This window comes from Ranitomeya variabilis, chromosome 4 (genome assembly GCF_051348905.1).
Source record: "Ranitomeya variabilis isolate aRanVar5 chromosome 4, aRanVar5.hap1, whole genome shotgun sequence".
Taxonomy (NCBI): domain Eukaryota; kingdom Metazoa; phylum Chordata; class Amphibia; order Anura; family Dendrobatidae; genus Ranitomeya; species Ranitomeya variabilis.
The window spans coordinates 258,088,286-258,107,725 of NC_135235.1; the positions used below are offsets into that span (position 1 = coordinate 258,088,286).

The 19,440-nt window shown below is 50.0% G+C and overlaps 1 protein-coding gene across 1 annotated transcript in view; it reads left to right on the forward strand.

Annotated features, from left to right (window-relative positions):
- Positions 1-19,440, forward strand: part of KIF1B (kinesin family member 1B) — a 141,602-nt gene that overhangs the window by 67,017 nt on the left and 55,145 nt on the right. The window contains exons 14-22 of the mRNA XM_077249654.1: positions 2,832-2,867; positions 5,981-6,228; positions 9,404-9,483; positions 9,675-9,750; positions 12,066-12,145; positions 12,421-12,527; positions 12,992-13,075; positions 13,324-13,504; positions 13,671-13,743. Coding sequence (XP_077105769.1) covers positions 2,832-2,867; positions 5,981-6,228; positions 9,404-9,483; positions 9,675-9,750; positions 12,066-12,145; positions 12,421-12,527; positions 12,992-13,075; positions 13,324-13,504; positions 13,671-13,743 — 965 coding nt within the window. The remainder of the gene's footprint in view (positions 1-2,831; positions 2,868-5,980; positions 6,229-9,403; positions 9,484-9,674; positions 9,751-12,065; positions 12,146-12,420; positions 12,528-12,991; positions 13,076-13,323; positions 13,505-13,670; positions 13,744-19,440) is intronic.

The window sequence follows — 19,440 nt, forward strand, 5'->3', positions numbered from 1 at the left end:
CGCACCCAGCACAGCCACGCACAGGCGCCCACAGCCACGCACAGGCGCCCACAGCCACGCACAGCCGCCGCACCCAGCACAGCCGACCATAGCCGCCCATAGCCGCCCACAGCCACGCACAGGCGCCCACAGCCACGCACAGCCGCCCGCTGCACCCAGCACAGCCGCCGCACCCAGCACAGCTGCCCACAGCCACCCATAGCCACGCACAGCCGCCGCACCCAGCACAGCCGACCACAGCCACGCACAGCCGCCGCACCCAGCACAGCCGACCATAGCCGCCCACAGCCACGCACAGCCGCCCACAGCCACGCACAGCCGCCGCACCCAGCACAGCTGCCCACAGCCAGCACAGCTGCCCACAGCCACGCACAGCCACCCATAGCCACGCACAGCCGCCGCACCCAGCACAGCCGACCACAGCCACGCACAGCCGCCGCACCCAGTACAGCCGACCATAGCCGCCCACAGCCACGCACAGGCGCCCACAGCCACGCACAGCCGCCCGCCGCACCCAGCACAGCTGCCGCACCCAGCACAGCTGCCCACAGCCACGCACAGCCACCCATAGCCACGCACAGCCGCCGCACCCAGCACAGCCGACCACAGCCACGCACAGCCGCCGCACCCAGCACAGCCGCCCACAGCCACGCACAGCCGCCGCACCCAGCACAGCCACCCACAGCCGCCGCACCCAGCACAGCCGCCGCATCCAGCACATCCGCCGCACCCAGCACAGCCATGCACAGCCGCCACAGCCACGCACAGCCGCCTACAGCCACGCACAGCCGCCGCACCCAGCACAGCCGCCCACAGCCACGCACAGCCGCCCACAGCAACGGACAGCCGCCGCACCCAGCACAGCCGCCCACAGCCACGCACAGCCGCCCACAGCCACGCACAGCCGCCGCACCCAGCACAGCCACGCACAACCGCTGCACCCAGCACAGCCACCCACAGCCGCCGCACCCAGCACAGCCGCCGCACCCAGCACAGCCGCCGCACCCAGCACATCCGCCGCACCCAGCACAGCCGCTGCACCCAGCACAGCCGCCACAGCCACGCACAGCCTCCGCACCCAGCACAGCCACGCACAGCCGCCTACAGCCACGGACAGCCGCCGCACCCAGCACAGCCACCGCACCCAGCACAGCCGCCGCACCCAGCACAGCCGCCCACAGCCACGCACAGCCGCCTACAGCCACGCACAGCCGCCGCACCCAGCACAGCCTCCCACAGCCGCCCACAGCAACGGACAGCCGCCGCACCCAGCACAGCCGCCGCACCCAGCACAGCCGCCGCACCCAGCACAGCCGCCCACAGCCACGCACAGCCGCCGCACCCAGCACAGCCACGCACAACCGCTGCACCCAGCACAGCCACCCACAGCCGCCGCACCCAGCACAGCCGCCGCACCCAGCACATCCGCCGCACCCAGCACAGCCGCTGCACCCAGCACAGCCGCCACAGCCACGCACAGCCTCCGCACCCAGCACAGCCACGCACAGCCGCCTACAGCCACGGACAGCCGCCGCACCCAGCACAGCCACCGCACCCAGCACAGCCGCCGCACCCAGCACAGCCGCCCACAGCCACGCACAGCCGCCACACCCAGCACAGCCACGCACAGCCTCCCACAGCCACGCACAGCCGCTGCACCCAGCACAGCCACCGCACCCAGCACAGCCGTCCACAGCTGCCGCACCCAGCACAGCCGCCCGCACCCAGCACAGCCACGTCACATACAGCCGCCCGCACTCAGCACAGCCACATACAGCCGCCCGCACTCAGCACAGCCGCCCGCACTCAGCACAGCCGCCCGCACTGATGGGGGCGCAGGATGGAGCAGCACGTGATAGGATGGGGGCGCAGGATAGGAGCACATGACAGGATGGGGATGAGGATGGAGCAGCACATGACACGGTGGAGTGGCACATGACAGGATGGGGGCGCAGGATGGAGCAGCACATGACACGGTGGAGCAGCACATGACAGGATGGGGGCGCAGGATGGAGCAGCACATGACAGGATGGGGATGCAGGATGGAGCAGCACATGACACGGTGGAGCAGCACATGACAGGATGGGGGCGCAGGATGGAGCAGCACATGACAGGATGGGAGCAGCACATGACAGGATGGGGGCGCAGGATGGAGCAGCATATGACAGGATGGGAGCAGCACATACCAGGATGGAGACCATATTCCAATATAAATGCTCGCCACCCGGGCGTAGAACGGGTTCAATAGCTAGTAAAGTATAATGTGTCATGAAAAAACAGTCTCAAAATCACTAGGATTTGTTGAAGCGTTGCAGAGTTATTACCACATAAAGTGACACTGGTCAGATTTCAAAAATTTTGCTCCGTCACTAAGGGGTTAAAGGGGTATTCTTCATCCAGACACTCGCGGCATATCCACCGGCTGTGTTGTAAATGTCTGATTTGGTGGGAAAATAAATGCTTTGTCCGCTCTGGAACATAAGTGGGTTTTCCATAATATACTGTAATATTGTCTGTCCTTTGGATAACGAGTATGTAATTGGTGGGGATCAGACCACCGGGACCCCATAGATCAGCAGAATGAAAGGGACATGGTGCTCGGTAAAGGTGACGCTCTCGACCATGTGACCGGGTCTGTTACTTCAGCATTCTGCAGTACCAGACTCAACCACATGACTGCGCTGTCAGGAACTTCAGTGTTTTGGCCATTTTTTGCTGATCATAGGAAGTCCCCACACCTAAGGGTTAAATTCTGAAACCCCCTCTATACATCAAGTGTTCCCAAATACCTAAAACTCCTTCCATCTTGTCTTTCCTCCTGCTTCCATCAGTTGATTCTATTGAAGATAATTTCCGTGGATTGAAATGTGTGTATATCCGTCATCTTTCTACCCATTGGCCTCGCTATTCAGCCGCAAGCAACGCAAAGCTGAATCCTGCATGTCAGCGTAGAACGCAGAGAAATCCCAGGCAGGACTGTGGAGCTTAGGACAAATGCACCAAATGTCTACACCACACACAGCAACGTCTGGGTTCCCATCATATATATATATGCGTGTGTGTTGTATGTGTATATAATGAACATAAGATACGTAAGGATCTGTTCACACCTGTATCATGGTGACTGTTTATAACGGACGCCCTGACACCGGGACAAATCTGCAACAGCACCCGACTGACCTACCTAGGTTCCCCAATCACACACTATTTCCAGTGGCAGCCAGCAGAATAGTGAGTGCAGCTCTGGAGTATAATACAGGATGTAGCTCAGGATCAGTAATGTAATGTATGTACATAGTGACTGCACCAGCAGAATAGTGAGTGCAGCTCTGGAGTATAATACAGGATGTAACTCAGGATCAGTAATGTAATGTATGTACACAGTGACTGCACCAGCAGAATAGTGAGTGCAGCTCCGGAGTATAATACAGGATGTAACTCAGGATCAGTAATGTAATGTATGTACACAGTGACTGCACCAGCAGAATAGTGAGTGCAGCTCCGGAGTATAATACAGGATGTAACTCAGGATCAGTAATGTAATGTATGTACACAGTGACTGCACCAGCAGAATAGTGAGTGCAGCTCTGGGGTATAATACAGGATGTAACTCAGGATCAGTAAAGTAATGTATGTACACAGTGACTGCACCAGCAGAATAGTGAGTGCAGCTCCGGAGTATAATACAGGATGTAACTCAGGATCAGTAATGTAATGTATGTACACAGTGACTGCACCAGCAGAATAGTGAGTGCAGCTCTGGGGTATAATACAGGATGTAGCTCAGGATCAGTAATGTAATGTATGTACACAGTGACTGCACCAGCAGAATAGTGAGTGCAGCTCCGGAGTATAATACAGGATGTAACTCAGGAGAAGGTAGTTGGTTGTAAATTGAATTTATGTTGTACATTGGTGGAGGAACACTTTAGATGGGTTGTGTAACCTCACGGAGCCGATGATTGATGAGCTTGATCAGTTATTTTGAGTTCTGGGATCCTGCAGTTGTTAGGAGCGCATCGGTGATCGTTCAGACCTGAGGTGCCGATTTAGGTGTGGACCTCATGGAGGACGCTCTCTCTGGTACGCTCTGGTTCGGGGTAAGATGGCGCAGTTCTGCTCCGTGCTGTACGGATCTGTCTGGGATTTCCTGCACATTATGAAGGTCTCTGCTGCTGCACTGAGGACACTAATTGTTCTGCTGGGGAATCTTTGCATGATGGCTTTGCAGTCTCTTAAAAGCGATCGACATGTTCTCCTGCTGATGGCGCCTGAATTCTGTATCTATTAACGCTTCTGTTTATTGCTGAATTAATAATCAAGCAGATATTTTTTTTGTGCCTTAATGAGGTCGTCCAGTCTCCTGCGAATCGCTGATAATTGTGGTAGAATAAAACGTCACACAGCTTTGTGTTCCTCCTGTTGCTGCCAATAACTAGAATCTTGCTGGATGTCAGATGTGGAAATAAACTAGCTTTTCTGCCTCTTAGTGTTGCAGCCCAGTCTTTTTCACTTAGACAACAGACCGGCATTTTCTGTACTGATACATTGTAACAAACTTCAGCTATATTTGGCTTTGAAAGTAAATATCAATATTCCCATTCACTGACTGCAAGCGGAGCTCTTGTACTTGGGGAGGAATTTTACATGACGTGTATTAGAAGGCTGCCGGTGCTTTATGATACAATGAAGCTTCAGACTGGAGGACCTTTTTAGGGAATATTTACTCAGTACATTTATGGCAGAAATTTACACAACTGAAAACCACGGATGCGGATGTTTTCTCTGCAGGCGCATGTATATCTGCACTCCCCATTCACCTGAATGCAACAGGTGCTGAAATTTCTGCAACAAATCTGCTGCGTGTGAATCCACCTCTACATCCTTCTCGCTTCTTTCTCCGGTCTTGCTCGCTCCCTACTCTATACTTCTGGTTGGCTTTGCTGGGAGATCCCGCTGCTGCTCTCTGCTCAGCCGCCACCGGATGTTTGCTGCTCTCTGCTTCTTGCCCAAGTTGTTACCAAAATTGACTTTTTTTTTTAGCTTTTCTGGAAGATCCTGATTTCTGTGTTAGTTGTGAATAGGGCGAATCCACCTAGAATGGAAATGTCTGTAAAAAAAAAGAAAACCCCATCAGTAAACCCAAATCCCCAAAGCTTATTTCTAAGGGCTTCCATATTGTCGCTACATAGGTACATGTATAGGAAATGATGACATTGGTGTTGGGTCATTGATAACTGATTTTCCTACCTGCAGAATAATATTGTAACATGACCGGCGATCAACGCCTGCATTTCTACTATTTATTACACATGACCCCCATTGTGTGCACCATCTGGGATGGAGAAAGTGGGCTCCTGCCAACCAGGACATCTTATCAGATGGGCGGCAGGCGCTGAAAATAGTAGAAAATGAGAGTAGTATCTTCTACATCTTGGGCGACACATCTTCTCAATGATACCTATCCGATAATTCGATCTGGTGGGGGTACGATGTTGGGGACCCTACTGGCTCCTGGGATGATGAGCTATAATCTCTGGAACTCCAGACCCATTTTCTTTACTCAGAAATATCCTTATGTTGAAGGGAGCTGTATATGAGCTATGGAGACTTGGGTTTGCTGTAGTATTCATCCCCTAAAATGTGCATTGACGGGCCACCAATGTTTAGGTTGTGCCGAGAGCCAAGACGTATGTGCAGGAGGCATGAAGACAACCGGTGCCGTCCATACTGAGCGTGTACTCGGCGTTGTGTCTCTTCTGCAGGGTGGGCTTATGCCTCCATTGATTGTATAATTGTGATATAAAGGGCACCATCTCCACCACCTTCCTCCTGTCACTATCACTTTGCTCGTTTTCCTCACTTCCTTGTGATTTCTGAGCTGCCATCTTGTCGATGTGCCGCAGAGTCTCTCCTATCTCTCACTGCCGTTTCCCTCTCTCCTTGTTCCTCCTCCTTCTGGTGCCTCTCCCGTGTCCAGCTCTTCCTTCTGTCGTGGCCTGCCTTCCTCTCTCAGATATCAACGATAACCAGAACCTTAAGAATAAGTACTTGCTGTCCAATGAGAATCAACGGCCTGGCCATTTCTCCACAGCCTCCATGAGCTCGCTGGCCTCTTCCCCATCATCATGTTCTCTCAGCAGTCAGGTGGGGTTATCGACGGTGACGAGCATCCAGGAGAGGATTATGTCCACCCCCGGAGGAGAGGAAGCCATCGAGCGACTCAAGGTAAGCTTAATATATATGTACCCTCCCTACCGTGGTGCATCGATCATCACCAACCATTCATGGTGTCTGGGTCTCCTCCATGAAGTGCGGTGGTGGGTATGGAGACCTTCTAGTCTTGGTGGAGGACCAGCTCCTTTTAGGACATCTTTTCAGGATTTGCCAAACTCACTTGTGCCGGTCAGATTAGGGCCATGAAAAGTAACGTAGAGCCTCTAAATTTTAGGTCCAAGTTCTTTTTCCAGATTCTCACTTTTGTCTCCTCGAAGATCTGTCTAGAATTCCGTAACCTTGGCCTTATTGACCACATGTAGTGAACTTTCTGTAAAGTTGTGCGTTTGCGATTTCCCCATTACAGCCCATTGTTCTGCGCTCTTATACAATTTCCTGTTTTTTGGAATATTCCTAATTTAGTTCTTGGAGATTGTGTAATGCAAATGCCATCGAGTTGGAGGTTTTATAGTCCATTCGATTTAGGAAAGCTTTAGCACGATTTGGCATTTTTCAGAAAGCCCCTTCACTCTGGACATGGAGATTTATAACACTGCGCCATATTCAGACACATTGGACAATAAAGAATAGATGGTAACTTGCCGATCGCTGGTGGTCCCACTACATGGACGCCCATAGATCCAAAAAATGGGCTCGACAGTGCCACACTTGAGTGATGTCCGCGCATACACGCCATTACCTGATCCATGGTGAATGGGACTGCCGGGCATATCGGAGCACAGCTCTCATCTATCTGGCAGTCCCAGTGGAGCCGTCATCACTCTTTTAAACAAGGCACGGTATAGCCCCTTATGGGGGTCCCAGTAGTGAGACCACCAGCGATTATCAACTCATCACTACAAATTAGTAAAAATATTCATATTCTCCTGTTCTGGCATCCACTCCGTTACTCTGCAGCAGCCAGACCAGGGCGACCTTCCTCGGCCGGCACATGATGTTGCTTGGGTCTAATAGTCACAACATTGCAAATCCTATTAATTTCAAGGGTGCCCAGAATCTGACTGAAGACAATCTGGCTGCCATTGGGGACCGAAATGAACGCCGGACCAGGGTTGGGCATATTTTTTTGTCCTGTGGTTAGGATAGGTGACAACCCCTTTAATGCAGACCTGAGTTAGTTGCGCTTTATAAAATGAGGAGAAACCTTATTGAGGGAAGGACAATGCTGAGTGCGGCGCCCCCTAGAGTCTCTTGCACAGACGGCCAGGATATCAGCTTATAGAATAATATGTGTATCGTCTTCATAATGGAAAATAGAGAAGGAAATAATCTTTCAGAGAAGCATTACATAATCATTGCCCCCAGAAGGTGTAGGGGATGTTTGGGGCCGGCGCTCCTCCTCTCATCTGCCCCCATCCTGCGGCCCTCCAGTCGTACAAGACAGAGACTGTACAGTCCTAGGACCTGAACAGTTCCCCCATTGTCTGCAGAAGCCGCGGCCCGAGCTGTCGTCCATTGCATTTCTATGGAGAATGTGAAGAATAGAGCGATTATTGGGCACGATTTCCCCAGCGCTCGGATCACACCACCCCAGTGCCTGATATAAACAGGAACGTCACCGTGCGACCTGCGTCAGCGCAGGCTCCTCTGAGACATGCGCAGCTTCTCCTGCAAAGTTCCGGGACCAGCGAATACAGGATGTGGAAATGCCGCAGGTTTAAGGTCTCTGCTTGTAGTCGGTGGTGGTAAATCTTCATTGTTTTCTGCAGGATGCAGCTTTTGTGATGGACGCACGGGTGCATGGCTCGTTATTGGAGATCCGTTATGTAGCGGGCCATGCCTCAGGGTCACCTGCACAGGATTTATATAGATTTTCACCTTCTTGTGCTAAACAATGTTTCCATTCACTGACAACAAGCAGAATTCTGGAAGCCGATCACGAAGTGAGGCATAAAATGGACTCGGAAATGTCATCATTTATGTTCTAAACCCAGGTGGTCCCATGTTGGTGATGACATATTGGTGGGATATTCCGTCACTTACTGTCTCGAGCTCTCAGGAGCCAACATATTTATTTTTGCAGTAGTTCTGTATTAAAGGGGTTGGCACACCTACACCGCTAATTACCCGCACACCGGCTCTGGGGAGCCGCGATCATCCTAAGCTATGGTTCCACATGTGCACCACTCACAGGCAATGAATGGAGCGATGGTGCGTTGGGGGGGCCGTCGCTATATTCAGATGACGCATCCCAGAGCCCCCGGGTATCCCAGCGGACGGACCTCCCCATTGGTCAGCAACCTACTGTCTGACCTGTGTGCTTATGGTGGGCCAACCCCTTTAAGAAACTCTTACATTCTGCCTTCCTTTATCCTGACCTGTAGGACATAATGACTTCACCGTGACTCCCCATGTTCTGTGACCAGGGACTGTCATGGCTGTGCATGTTGGGGTACCGTCACACAGTGGCACTTTGATCGCTACGACGGTACGATCCGTGACGTTCCAGCGATATCCATACGATATCGCTGTGTCTGACACGCAGCAGCGATCAGGGATCCTGCTGAGAATCGTACGTCGTAGCAGATCGTTTGGAACTTTCTTTCGTCGCTGGATCTCCCGCTGTCATCGCTGGATCGTTGTGTGTGACAGCGATCCAGCGATGCGTTCGCTTGTAACCAGGGTAAACATCGGGTTACTAAGCGCAGGGCCGCGCTTAGTAACCCGATGTTTACCGTGGTTACCAGCGTAAAAGTAAAAAAAAACAAACCGTACATACTTACATTCCGGTGTCTGTCCCCCGGCGTTCTGCTTCTCTGCACTGTGAGCGCCTGCCGGCCGGAAAGCAAGCACAGCGGTGACGTCACTGCTGTGCTTTCCGGCTGGCACAGACACAGTGCAGAGAAGCAGAACGCCGGGGGACAGGGACCGGAATGTGAGTATGTACGGTTGTTTTTTTTAACTTTTACGCTGGTAACCACGGTAAACATCGGGTTACTAAGCGCGGCCCTGCGCTTAGTAACCCGATGTTTACCCTGGTTACCCGGGGCCTTCGGCATCGTTGGTCGATGGAGAGCGGTCTGTGTGACAGCTCCCCAGCGACCACACAACCACTTACCAACGATCACGGCCAGGTCGTATCGCTGGTCGTGATCGTTGGTAAATCGTTATGTGAGACGGTACCCTTAGTCCGAACACATCTGACTTATGTTCGATCTTCCACCAGGAATCCGAGAAGATTATTGCAGAACTCAATGAAACTTGGGAGGAGAAACTCAGAAAAACGGAGGCGATCCGGATGGAGAGGTAGGATAGACCTCGCTAACACGCTGCTCCCCTTCTGCCCCTGCATGTGATGGATTACTCCATGGTCCTGCAGCTTCCTGAATTTGCGCCTCTGTCTGACATCTGTAGATCCGGCCATTGCGAATACACTGGTGCCTTATACATTGTAGTCTTTGGTGCCACACTCTGATCCTTCATGTGTTTCCTTTCAGAGAGGCGTTACTGGCAGAGATGGGGGTGGCAATCCGAGAGGACGGTGGAACATTGGGAGTCTTCTCGCCTAAAAAGGTACTAACCGTCCTTATGGACTAACCTGTCCGGCTGGAAAATGGATGCTGGGGTCTCATTCATGCTGGGGCTGATGCGTCTCAGCAGAACATACTACACGGTTCTCCTACCAACAGCATTTATCACCTATCCTCAAGATGGGAGACACATGGGTGGCTGAACCCCTCAACACCCCGTCCGCACCAATCATACGTCCATCACAGCTATTCCCTTTAATTCTGGGGGAATGGAGCTGCAGTTAGGATTTGTGACTGCCGATCCATTCACTTTCTAGGGAGCGGTGGTCACCTTTGTTCACGACCTTTCCCAAAGATGTGAATGGAGCAGTGGTCACATGTTCGGATACCATAAAAACGAATAGAGCGGTGGTCACATATATTGAATACCAATCCCATTAATGTGAATGGAGCAGTGGTCACATATGAGCAGTAATCCTATAGAAATTAATAGAGCAATGATCACATATATTGACTACCGCTCCTATTGATGTGAATGGAGCAGTGGTCACATATGAGCAGTAATCCTATAGAAATGAATAGAGCAATGGTCACATATATTGACTACCACTCCCTTTGATGTGAATGGAGCAGTGGTCACATAAGAGCACTACTTCTCCTATAGAAATGGATGGAGCAGTGGTCACACGTTCACCACCACTCCCATGGAAGTGGATGGAGCAATGATCCCACATGCGTAATACCACTCCAATCACTTGGGGTAAATTGAGGGAAGAGGACCCACATGTCCATTCTCGTGATCGGCCTCTTTAAGTAAGTAATTGGTGTGGACAGTATCTATGATGGCACCATATTTACACAGGATAAGACCCCATTAAACGTTGCCACCTGAGCGGTGCGGTCATATAGAACATTGCTGTATCTGCACCCTGTAAACGACTGCGGTGGCTGGGGTCTACCATGTGCTGTTGGAGAATTGCACTTGCTGTCCTTCGTTGAGGCTTATTGGGGGGTCTGTAGTACTTGGATCTGTAGTATCACACCTAATGTCATTTATTACTTGCACATTAGCCCCTTCCTCCTGTATACCGGGGTCTGAGTGCCTGGCGTCACGTGTGCCTGGTGTGGGGGGTATGAGCACTAGTACCGTCTCCTTTCATACATTGCAGTGAGCGGAGCCTCCGTCCTCTCCATTTATTACTTTCCTCTGTGTTCATCTCACATTTGCTTCTCTCTCAGATTTCCTCCATGTTTTTTGATGAGTATTTTGACTCGCTTTCTGCAGATCAGGTCTGTCGTAGTAACTAATTCATAAGCCAAGCCTGTACCCTCCCCATAGTTCTCCTAAATAAAATAGTAAACCCCCTTCCCTCCCTTATTCCATCTGTACATGAGCCGCATTTAAAGGGAATCCTAACTATTGTGACTGTAAGCCGCCTTATTGATGTAGCCGACTGGGTCTTCTGCCAGCGTGGGCAAAACAGCAATTATGGTGAAGGTGCCGCTGCCCATCATTAGGCATTAAACCGACCCAATTATTTACCTCCCGTCCTGTTCTAAAGTTGCAAAAATCCCTTTAAATGTTGCCAGGGGAAGACCCTCAGCTTCATGAATTAGAACAAGACTGATTGTAGTAACCCCCAAAATGATAACATAGCTCCCCAAATGGATCTGTACCTGTCTAGAAGTAGAAATTCAAATCCTTTCCACCTCTCAGACTCCTCTGTGGTTCTGTAGGTGTGGGGAATTCTGGGATTTGTAGTTCCACAATTCCAAGTTTACTAGATATAGACACAAGTAGCGAGAAGGAAGCTGTGCAGGTCGTGTGTGGTCATTGTCACTCTGCCTTCATCTGTCTCCATCATCATCGCTCATCTGTCCAGATTTCTTCACCCAGCCTCTGCGACCTCATGGCCGACTCCAATGGGGTCTTCTCCCCCAAGAAGGTTTGTGATAGTGGATAGATCTCATTCCTAGAGTTAGACGGTCTGTGACTCCAATATTTGCTTTTCCGTGAAATGATCATTCTCACAAAGTGTAACCTGGATATTTCCTGTAATGGCGACATCTTACTTTACTGGTGGAAAATGATTGATAGTTTATGGGCTAATAATAGATATAATATGGATAATTAGTAATCACTGATTTAGAAAACATAATCGTCAAATCATTAAGTTTGGCAACTTTCTAATATTGTCTTATTTTTTATTAAATCATTATCAAAATCTCTGCTTACTGTAGAAGATGGAAAAGTCTTAATGCTGCAAAGTATCGGTGAAGGCAATCCATTATGAGCTTCAAGGCGATACACTTCACCTGAAGACTTTGTGTTACTGATCCCGTAATATCTCATTGCAGACTCCGCACCTCGTTAACCTTAACGAAGATCCTCTCATGTCGGAGTGCCTTTTGTATTACATTAAAGACGGCATAACCAGGTGAGGTCCCCACTGTACCCCCGCGGCCGGGCTTTTACCAGTAACCCCCCGCGGCCGGGTGTTTACCTGTGCCCCCCCCCCCCCCGCGGCCGGGCGTTCACCTGTGCCCCCCGCGGCCGGGCGTTCACCTGTGCCCCAAAATTGGGCAGCCATTTGCTATTGCATGTGGGCTTGACTTTCATGCATTGGTCCTGTGTAGAAAAACACAATGTGTAATAATGGTTAAACCCATGTTCTAGCGGCAGGTGATTATAATTCTGTCCTTCTGTCTGCAGGGTTGGTCAGGCGGATGCAGAAAGACGCCAGGACATTGTTTTGAGTGGAGCTCACATTAAGGAGGAGCACTGTATATTCCGTAGTGAGAGGAAGCCCACTGGAGAAGGTGACCGTCTTTCTGCAGCATTTTCTACCTGTCCGCTCATTAGACGAGCCCCAGATCAATGTCGGGGATTAGTGTAAGGATCGGATGGTTAATATGGTGCCGGACGTTCCACCTAGTGCACAAGCACTGCGGCTCCTCCCGAATATCTGATGGGGATTTCTTTAGTCCCTCTAGAATTCCCCTTTTTTAGTCCTCTCTGTAATAAAGCCTGTGCTGTGGATCCAAACATCTGTCTGCATTGATGTCCATTGAAAACAGAAGCCGTTCATTATTACTTATTTATTCTCAGTGATGTTACATGTAGCACTTTGCCTCTTCACTGGTTTTCATCAGTCCGTGCTGTTCCCATCTCCCATAGACATCAATGTACATGTCTGGTTTGGGAAGTGTTACTGATCATCATTTGTATTTGCACCAACCACATAAATAAGATCGTTGTTTTTATGTGTTTTTTTCTCTTCCAGTTATTGTGACTCTGGAGCCCTGTGAACTGTCGGAGACCTACGTGAACGGGAAACGAGTGGTTCTTCCGGTTCAGCTTCGTTCTGGTGAGGATTACTAATGTTGCGCTCCTGATTTACAGCGGCGTGCCCCAGCCATACACTTTGTTGGGTGTGCAGGACTTTGTATGGTTATCAGATTAGTGGTATTCGGACCCCCGGCACCCCCACTGATCAGCTGTTAGCAGCCAGAATTGTTGGTGTGTCAGCTCCACACACCATGTAGTAGCCACTCTCCGATACTGCAGTTGGTCTTACTTATGGCTGACAGTATTTTCGGTGTTTGATCCCCTCAGGTAATCGTATAATAATGGGCAAGAACCACGTTTTCCGGTTTAACCACCCTGAACAGGCCCGTGCAGAGCGAGAAAAGACTCCTTCAGCCGAGACCCCCTCAGAACCGGTGGACTGGACTTTTGCCCAGCGGGAGCTCCTGGAGAAGCAGGGAATAGACATGAAGCAGGAGATGGAGAAAAGGTAGGAGGATGGGATGTCACACAGACGGCCATTGAGGGGGCCCATTTATTGCGATGGCGCTGTCTTGCTTTGGGTTCTGGTCCGATGGCTGCCGTGTCTTAGCTGCAGATTACATCAGAGTGCATCCATGGCATTCAGCTTTAATCTGGATTGTCTTGTCCTTCAGGCTCCAGGAGATGGAAATCCTCTACAAGAAGGAGAAGGAGGAAGCGGACCTGCTCCTGGAGCAGCAGAGACTGGTAAGACCCCGACACTTTCCTCCGCACACCTCCCCGACACCAGTGCAGGCTGCACGTCTGAGCTTGTGTATTGCTCTTCTTCTGGAGCCACTTTTACAGGACACTTATAACTTATAGACAAATAACCTGCCGCACATTCAGCATCTTCTCCGCTCTCTGTGATGCATGCTAAATCTCCTCTTACCACCATGCATGAAAGTCTATGGGCCTGCCTTCTGCTTTTAGCAAAATCCTCTTTTTTTTTTTCTGGTAGTTGGGGACCCTTTTTATGTGACGTGGCCCCTTACAAATGAGGGAGCACTGTATTATTGGGAGTAGTAGATGCTGGTCACCTCATTTTATACGGCCCCCTCTTGTATAGGGACTGAGCGGAGCGATCTGTCATGGTACTGATACATTAGAGATGATCGTAACCTTCACATATTGGGGCTGACTTGTGACCGTGTCGCCCCTGCCGTAGGTAGTGAGGGGGAATAGGGTCTCCTTTGCTTAGGGGATTTGTTTTGGATAACTTTTTGTGTCTTCCCATTTAATCCTACATGTATTTTATCTGTACTTATTGAGGTTATTTTCACATCCTGATGCTTGGTAAACTCTATGGAGTGTATTGGATGCATGGAGTGTAAACCTTACTGCGTTGTTCGCTTTCTAGTGACCTTTGCCATTAACTTGTACTTGCCACCTACTCGGCAGCAGCAGATCCAATTTATGGCCTGGAACTGCTACCTGCAAAATGTCTTCTGCCGGTGGGTCCGGGGTACCGTGCGTCCCAAGAGCCGTGTCACCGGGCTACGCTAATTATTTTATGTCCTGGATATATTAATCCGTCCTCCATAGTGAGGCCCAGTACTGTGCATGCGTTCTCTCCTGTCGCTGCATGCCGTCTTATCTCCTACACCACGGACGCAATGGTCAGTCGTGCCGTACATGCCGCCTAATAGAGCAGGGCACTAACACTATGGACCTTTGCCATGTAAATGCCTCTCCTTCCTATATACAGACCATATAATTCATCAAACTAAGATGCGACAATGCAGGGAGTTGCGGTTGGAAAAAGTTTATTTAGCCGAGATTATGGTAAAACCTTCTCTGGAGGCCGCTATGATGATGGGTGAAGGATTTTATCCATTTGCAACTTTCTGCTGTGCGGCCATCAGAATATCCACCCTTTGTCATCATATAGCACCAATTTTCCATTGAGGGCCTCCTTTTTGTGATCTTCCCTTACCACTAGATGTATCGGGCCTAGTACGTTCCAGTAACATTGTTGATCTGCGTCCTGCCATTGAGCTGATCCTGCCCTGTACTAGCCTGCAGCGGATAGCGACATGTCGAAGTATATTATGTCTGATCATAGCACAATAATAATCGTCCTGCTGATCGTGACCCATAGGAAGGGGTTGGGAGTGCGATGGTGCCAAAATACACTGCCCCATTACCAAATGTCCAACTGTATTATACATATATACCGTATATTGTAAAGTAATGAATAAATTGATTTTTAAAGTCACGTAAAAATGTAGTGGACACTGCCGATATAGTGAGAGACATAGGTTGGAGATATGTGACCTCTTCATAGAGTAATTGATCACTGGGTCCCAATTGCTCAGATCCTGCACTGGGTTTGGGATTGAATGTAGCCACATAGTCCATTCAGTGTCTATGGGACTGAGCGAGACAGCTGCGTACACGTCCCATAGACCTGAATGGAGCATACACGTCCCATAGACCTGAATGGAGCATACACGTCCCATAGACCTGAATGGAGCATACGCGTCCCATAGACCTGAATGGAGCATACACGTCCCATAGACCTGAATGGAGCATACGCGTCCCATAGACCTGAATGGAGCATACGCGTCCCATAGACCTGAATGGAGCATATGCGTCCCATAGACCTGAATGGAGCATACACGTCCCATAGACCTGAATGGAGCATACACGTCCCATAGACCTGAATGGAGCATGCACGTCCCATAGACCATGAGTGAAGTGTCTGAAGTGATGTGAGACCTTGCTGCGTCATTCAGTCCCAACCGGAGAACGGAGGAGGAGTGGGAAATCTGCACTTGGGATGCTGTGGATAGGTGATGTATGGGCCCTGTGTGGGAAATCCCGTCTGATGTGCAGTAGATAAGAATAATCTAGTATGGTATATCACCATGTGTCTTCTGCAGCATCGGAAACTTCCCAGACAGGTGGGGTCCCGTCAGGAGCGGCCGTCACAGGTTACGTTGTTAATGCTGGAAGCCAAGGGCAATGTACTGCCCAGTTTTAAATGACAGTAACCTGATGGACCACATTAAAGTGGATGGGATCCATTGGGCACCAGTGCTCTGTCATATAACAGATGCGGAAATGATGCACAGAATACATCCCCGACCGTTACCCCGACCATAACATAGTCTGCAGTGCGGGTTTATCTCTCAGTAGTTTTATACATTTTATTCCTGTTTGCATTAAATATGTGTTTTCCTATACGATAGATTTGCAGTGTTTGAGTATCTATAGAGTCTTAGTTATTCCTGATATATTCCCATATAATGGTAATGTTATAAGCCTACTGCAGTCAGCCCCTTACCATTGGCATATAGGTAATCATGGGGGAACCCTGCTGCTGTGACTCTCTGACATAATAAATGAGCCTCCATGTAGAGGATGTGCTAGTTTTCTTTCTGTGCAAGAGCCTCCGTTTGCAAGGACAGTGGCTAAAACCATAAACTCCTCTTCTTTTGCATCTTGAAAAGGGAATGTCTTGTAGGCGGTGTAATACCTATAAAAATCACATCTTTAGTGATCTAATCGCTGCCTCTGTTCTGCAGAAACTGACCCCGCGGCTCCGTGCACTGTTCTGCAGAAACTGATCCTCGAGGCTCCGTGCACCGTTGTGCAGAAACTGAACTTTGCGGCTCCGCGCACCGTTCTTCACAAACTGAGCCTCAAGGCTCCGCGCACCGTTGTGCAGAAACTGAGCCTCGAGGCTCCGCGCACCGTTGTGCAGAAACTGAGCCTCGAGGCTCCGCGCACCGTTCTGCCTCCCTCTCTGGTCATTGACAGCGCTGTCTGGCATGAGCTTTCTCGGCAGCATACACCACTCTCTAAAATAAAGCCACCACTGTCAATCACCAGTGAGGGAGGCGGGGACATGCAGAACTGTTCATTAAGCCTTCAGGCCACGCCCATGGTGCACCCAGCAGCCTAATTAACATGTTTGATTAAGCGTCAGTTTCTGCAGAGCGGAGGAGGCGATGAGGACACTAAATGTGCGATCTTCGTGCTCAGATTATGCTGTCAGGATGGTCTGATGTGAGGGGGGTGGGGGGGGGGTTTGGAAATAAAAACAAAAAAAAGAAAATATCATTATAAATAAATCATTAAATACTTTTAATCTTTTAATTAGCAAGTCACCCTTATTTTGTCTAGGGTGCACTAGAATGTTAAAGGGGTTGTCCGCTACTTTATAGTAATGGCATTTCTTCTGGATTGGTCATCAATATGAGATCGCCGGAGGTACGACTCCTGTCACTGCCACCAATCATCTGGTTGGAGGTGATCAGTCGCAGAGCTGCACAGCGCGGCTCAATCACCCGTATAAGGGCCACAGCGAGTCACTGCAGATCCGCTCCCATTCATTGTAGTCAGGGGTGGATGTGCACTACCTGTCCGCGGCCTTTATACAGATGGTGGCACTGTGCTGTGAAGTTCTGCAGCTGGTCACAGCTGATGGGCGGGGGCCTCCCGGTGATCTGACATTGATAACCTATCCCTAGGGTAGTCCATCATTCTAAAGTAGTGGACAAACCCCTTCAATAGGTCCAGTGCCAGTGAGCATGTGCAGTAGGGAGCTGTGCTGCTGTGACCTGAAGATATACTGTGATGGGGTCTCCGGTCCTCTCAGTGGAGGGTCCGACGTCACGCGCTCGCAGGCATCGGTCCTATTAATATTGTAGGACAGATTATAACAAGGCAGCTTCATTATATACAGCAGGAAAAAGATTATTTTTATAATTTAAAGGTATATAGGAATTTTTTATTATGGAACTATTGCTCCGAGGCTAGAAACAAAATAAAGTATTGGGGTACACGAGACAACCCCGTACAGCATGATCGGCAGGCTGGCCAGTATTTCGGGTGGATAGCGGGATGAATGTGTAAATCTGCGTGTGCAAATGACCCCGAATATGTAGATTAAAGCCGCCAATTAATTGACGCCAACGGATGATAGTAGCGCTGCTCCTCGCACACACACTCGTGCCACATGTCTCTTCTGATGAAGCACTCGCGTCTGTACGGCGGCCGAGCTGAGCCCCCGCGTCTGACGTCTGCCTCTACTAACCTGTGTGCACTCACCTTCTTCTTGGCTGACCTGTCCTTCTTGCATCTTGGAGTGGTGGGTTTGCTGTGCGGAGATGCAGGATTCGGCCTGTGTGTCGTGGGCATGGGCTTGTGTCTCCTCCACCTCTAATCTGCTCTCTTAATGAAGGCTGCTGCCTGTCTTCTCTTCAAATCTTTCACACGTTCTAGGTGAGGACTAAATATTATTCACTTTTTTTTTTTATATATATATAATTTAAGTCACTCCTTCACTTCAGTTTTCACATCCCCTTCATTTTCCTTTTTACGTTTCATGTTTGTCTTTTTTATTTTATTTTTGTGTTTCCATTTTTTTTTTAGTTTCTTTTGGGGCCATTTTGATTTTTTTTCTTTCTCAAGGATGCGGACTCAGATAGTGGGGACGACTCCGAGAAGCGATCGTGTGAAGAGAGCTGGCGTTTAATCACCTCTTTACGGGAGAAGCTTCCTCCCAGCAAAGTGCAAAGCATCGTTAAGAAATGCGGCCTCCCCAGCAGCGGCAAGAAACGCGAGACCAACAAGATGTACCATATCCCGCAGAGACGTCGGCTGAGCAAAGACTCCAAGTGGGTGACCATCTCTGATCTGAAGATCCAAGCCGTGAAGGAAATCTGCTATGAGGTGGCTCTGAACGACTTCCAGCACAGCCGGCAGGAGATCGAGGCTCTCGCCATAGTTAAAATGAAGGAGCTGTGTGCCATGTATGGAAAGAAGGATCCCAACGAGCGGGACTCCTGGCGGGCAGTAGCTCGGGATGTGTGGGATACCGTAGGTGTGGGGGATGAAAGGATTGAGGATGTGGTGCCAGTAGCAAAGGGACCAACCGATGTTGATGATCTTAAGGTTCATGTAGATAAACTGGAAGACATATTGCAGGAGGTCAAGAATCAGAACAACATGAAGGACGAGGAGATAAAAGCCCTCAGAAACAAAATGTTGAAGATGGAGAAGGTGTTACCTCTGATGGGTCCACAAGCAGAACGTAAGACTCGAGAGTCCAGTAACGAACGTGAAAAAGGAAACGCAAGTGAAGCAAGTAAAACGTCCTCGGCGGACCTTGAAAAAGACGAAAGGGTAAACCAACTATTAGAAAATGACGCCTTGTTCTGCAGAGGACGGTCCACCTGGATGAGACAGGAACAAGTCAAGTTTAAGAACCTCCAACAGCAGGAAATCGCCAAGCAGCTGCGGAGGAATAACGCTCCCCACCGGTTCATCCCGCCGGAGAACCGCAAACCTCGCTTCCCTTTCAAAAGCAATCCCAGCCACCGAAGTTCCTGGAGTCCAGGCACGCACATTATCATCACCGATAAGAAGGTCATAGAGGTCAAAATCCCAAAAGAT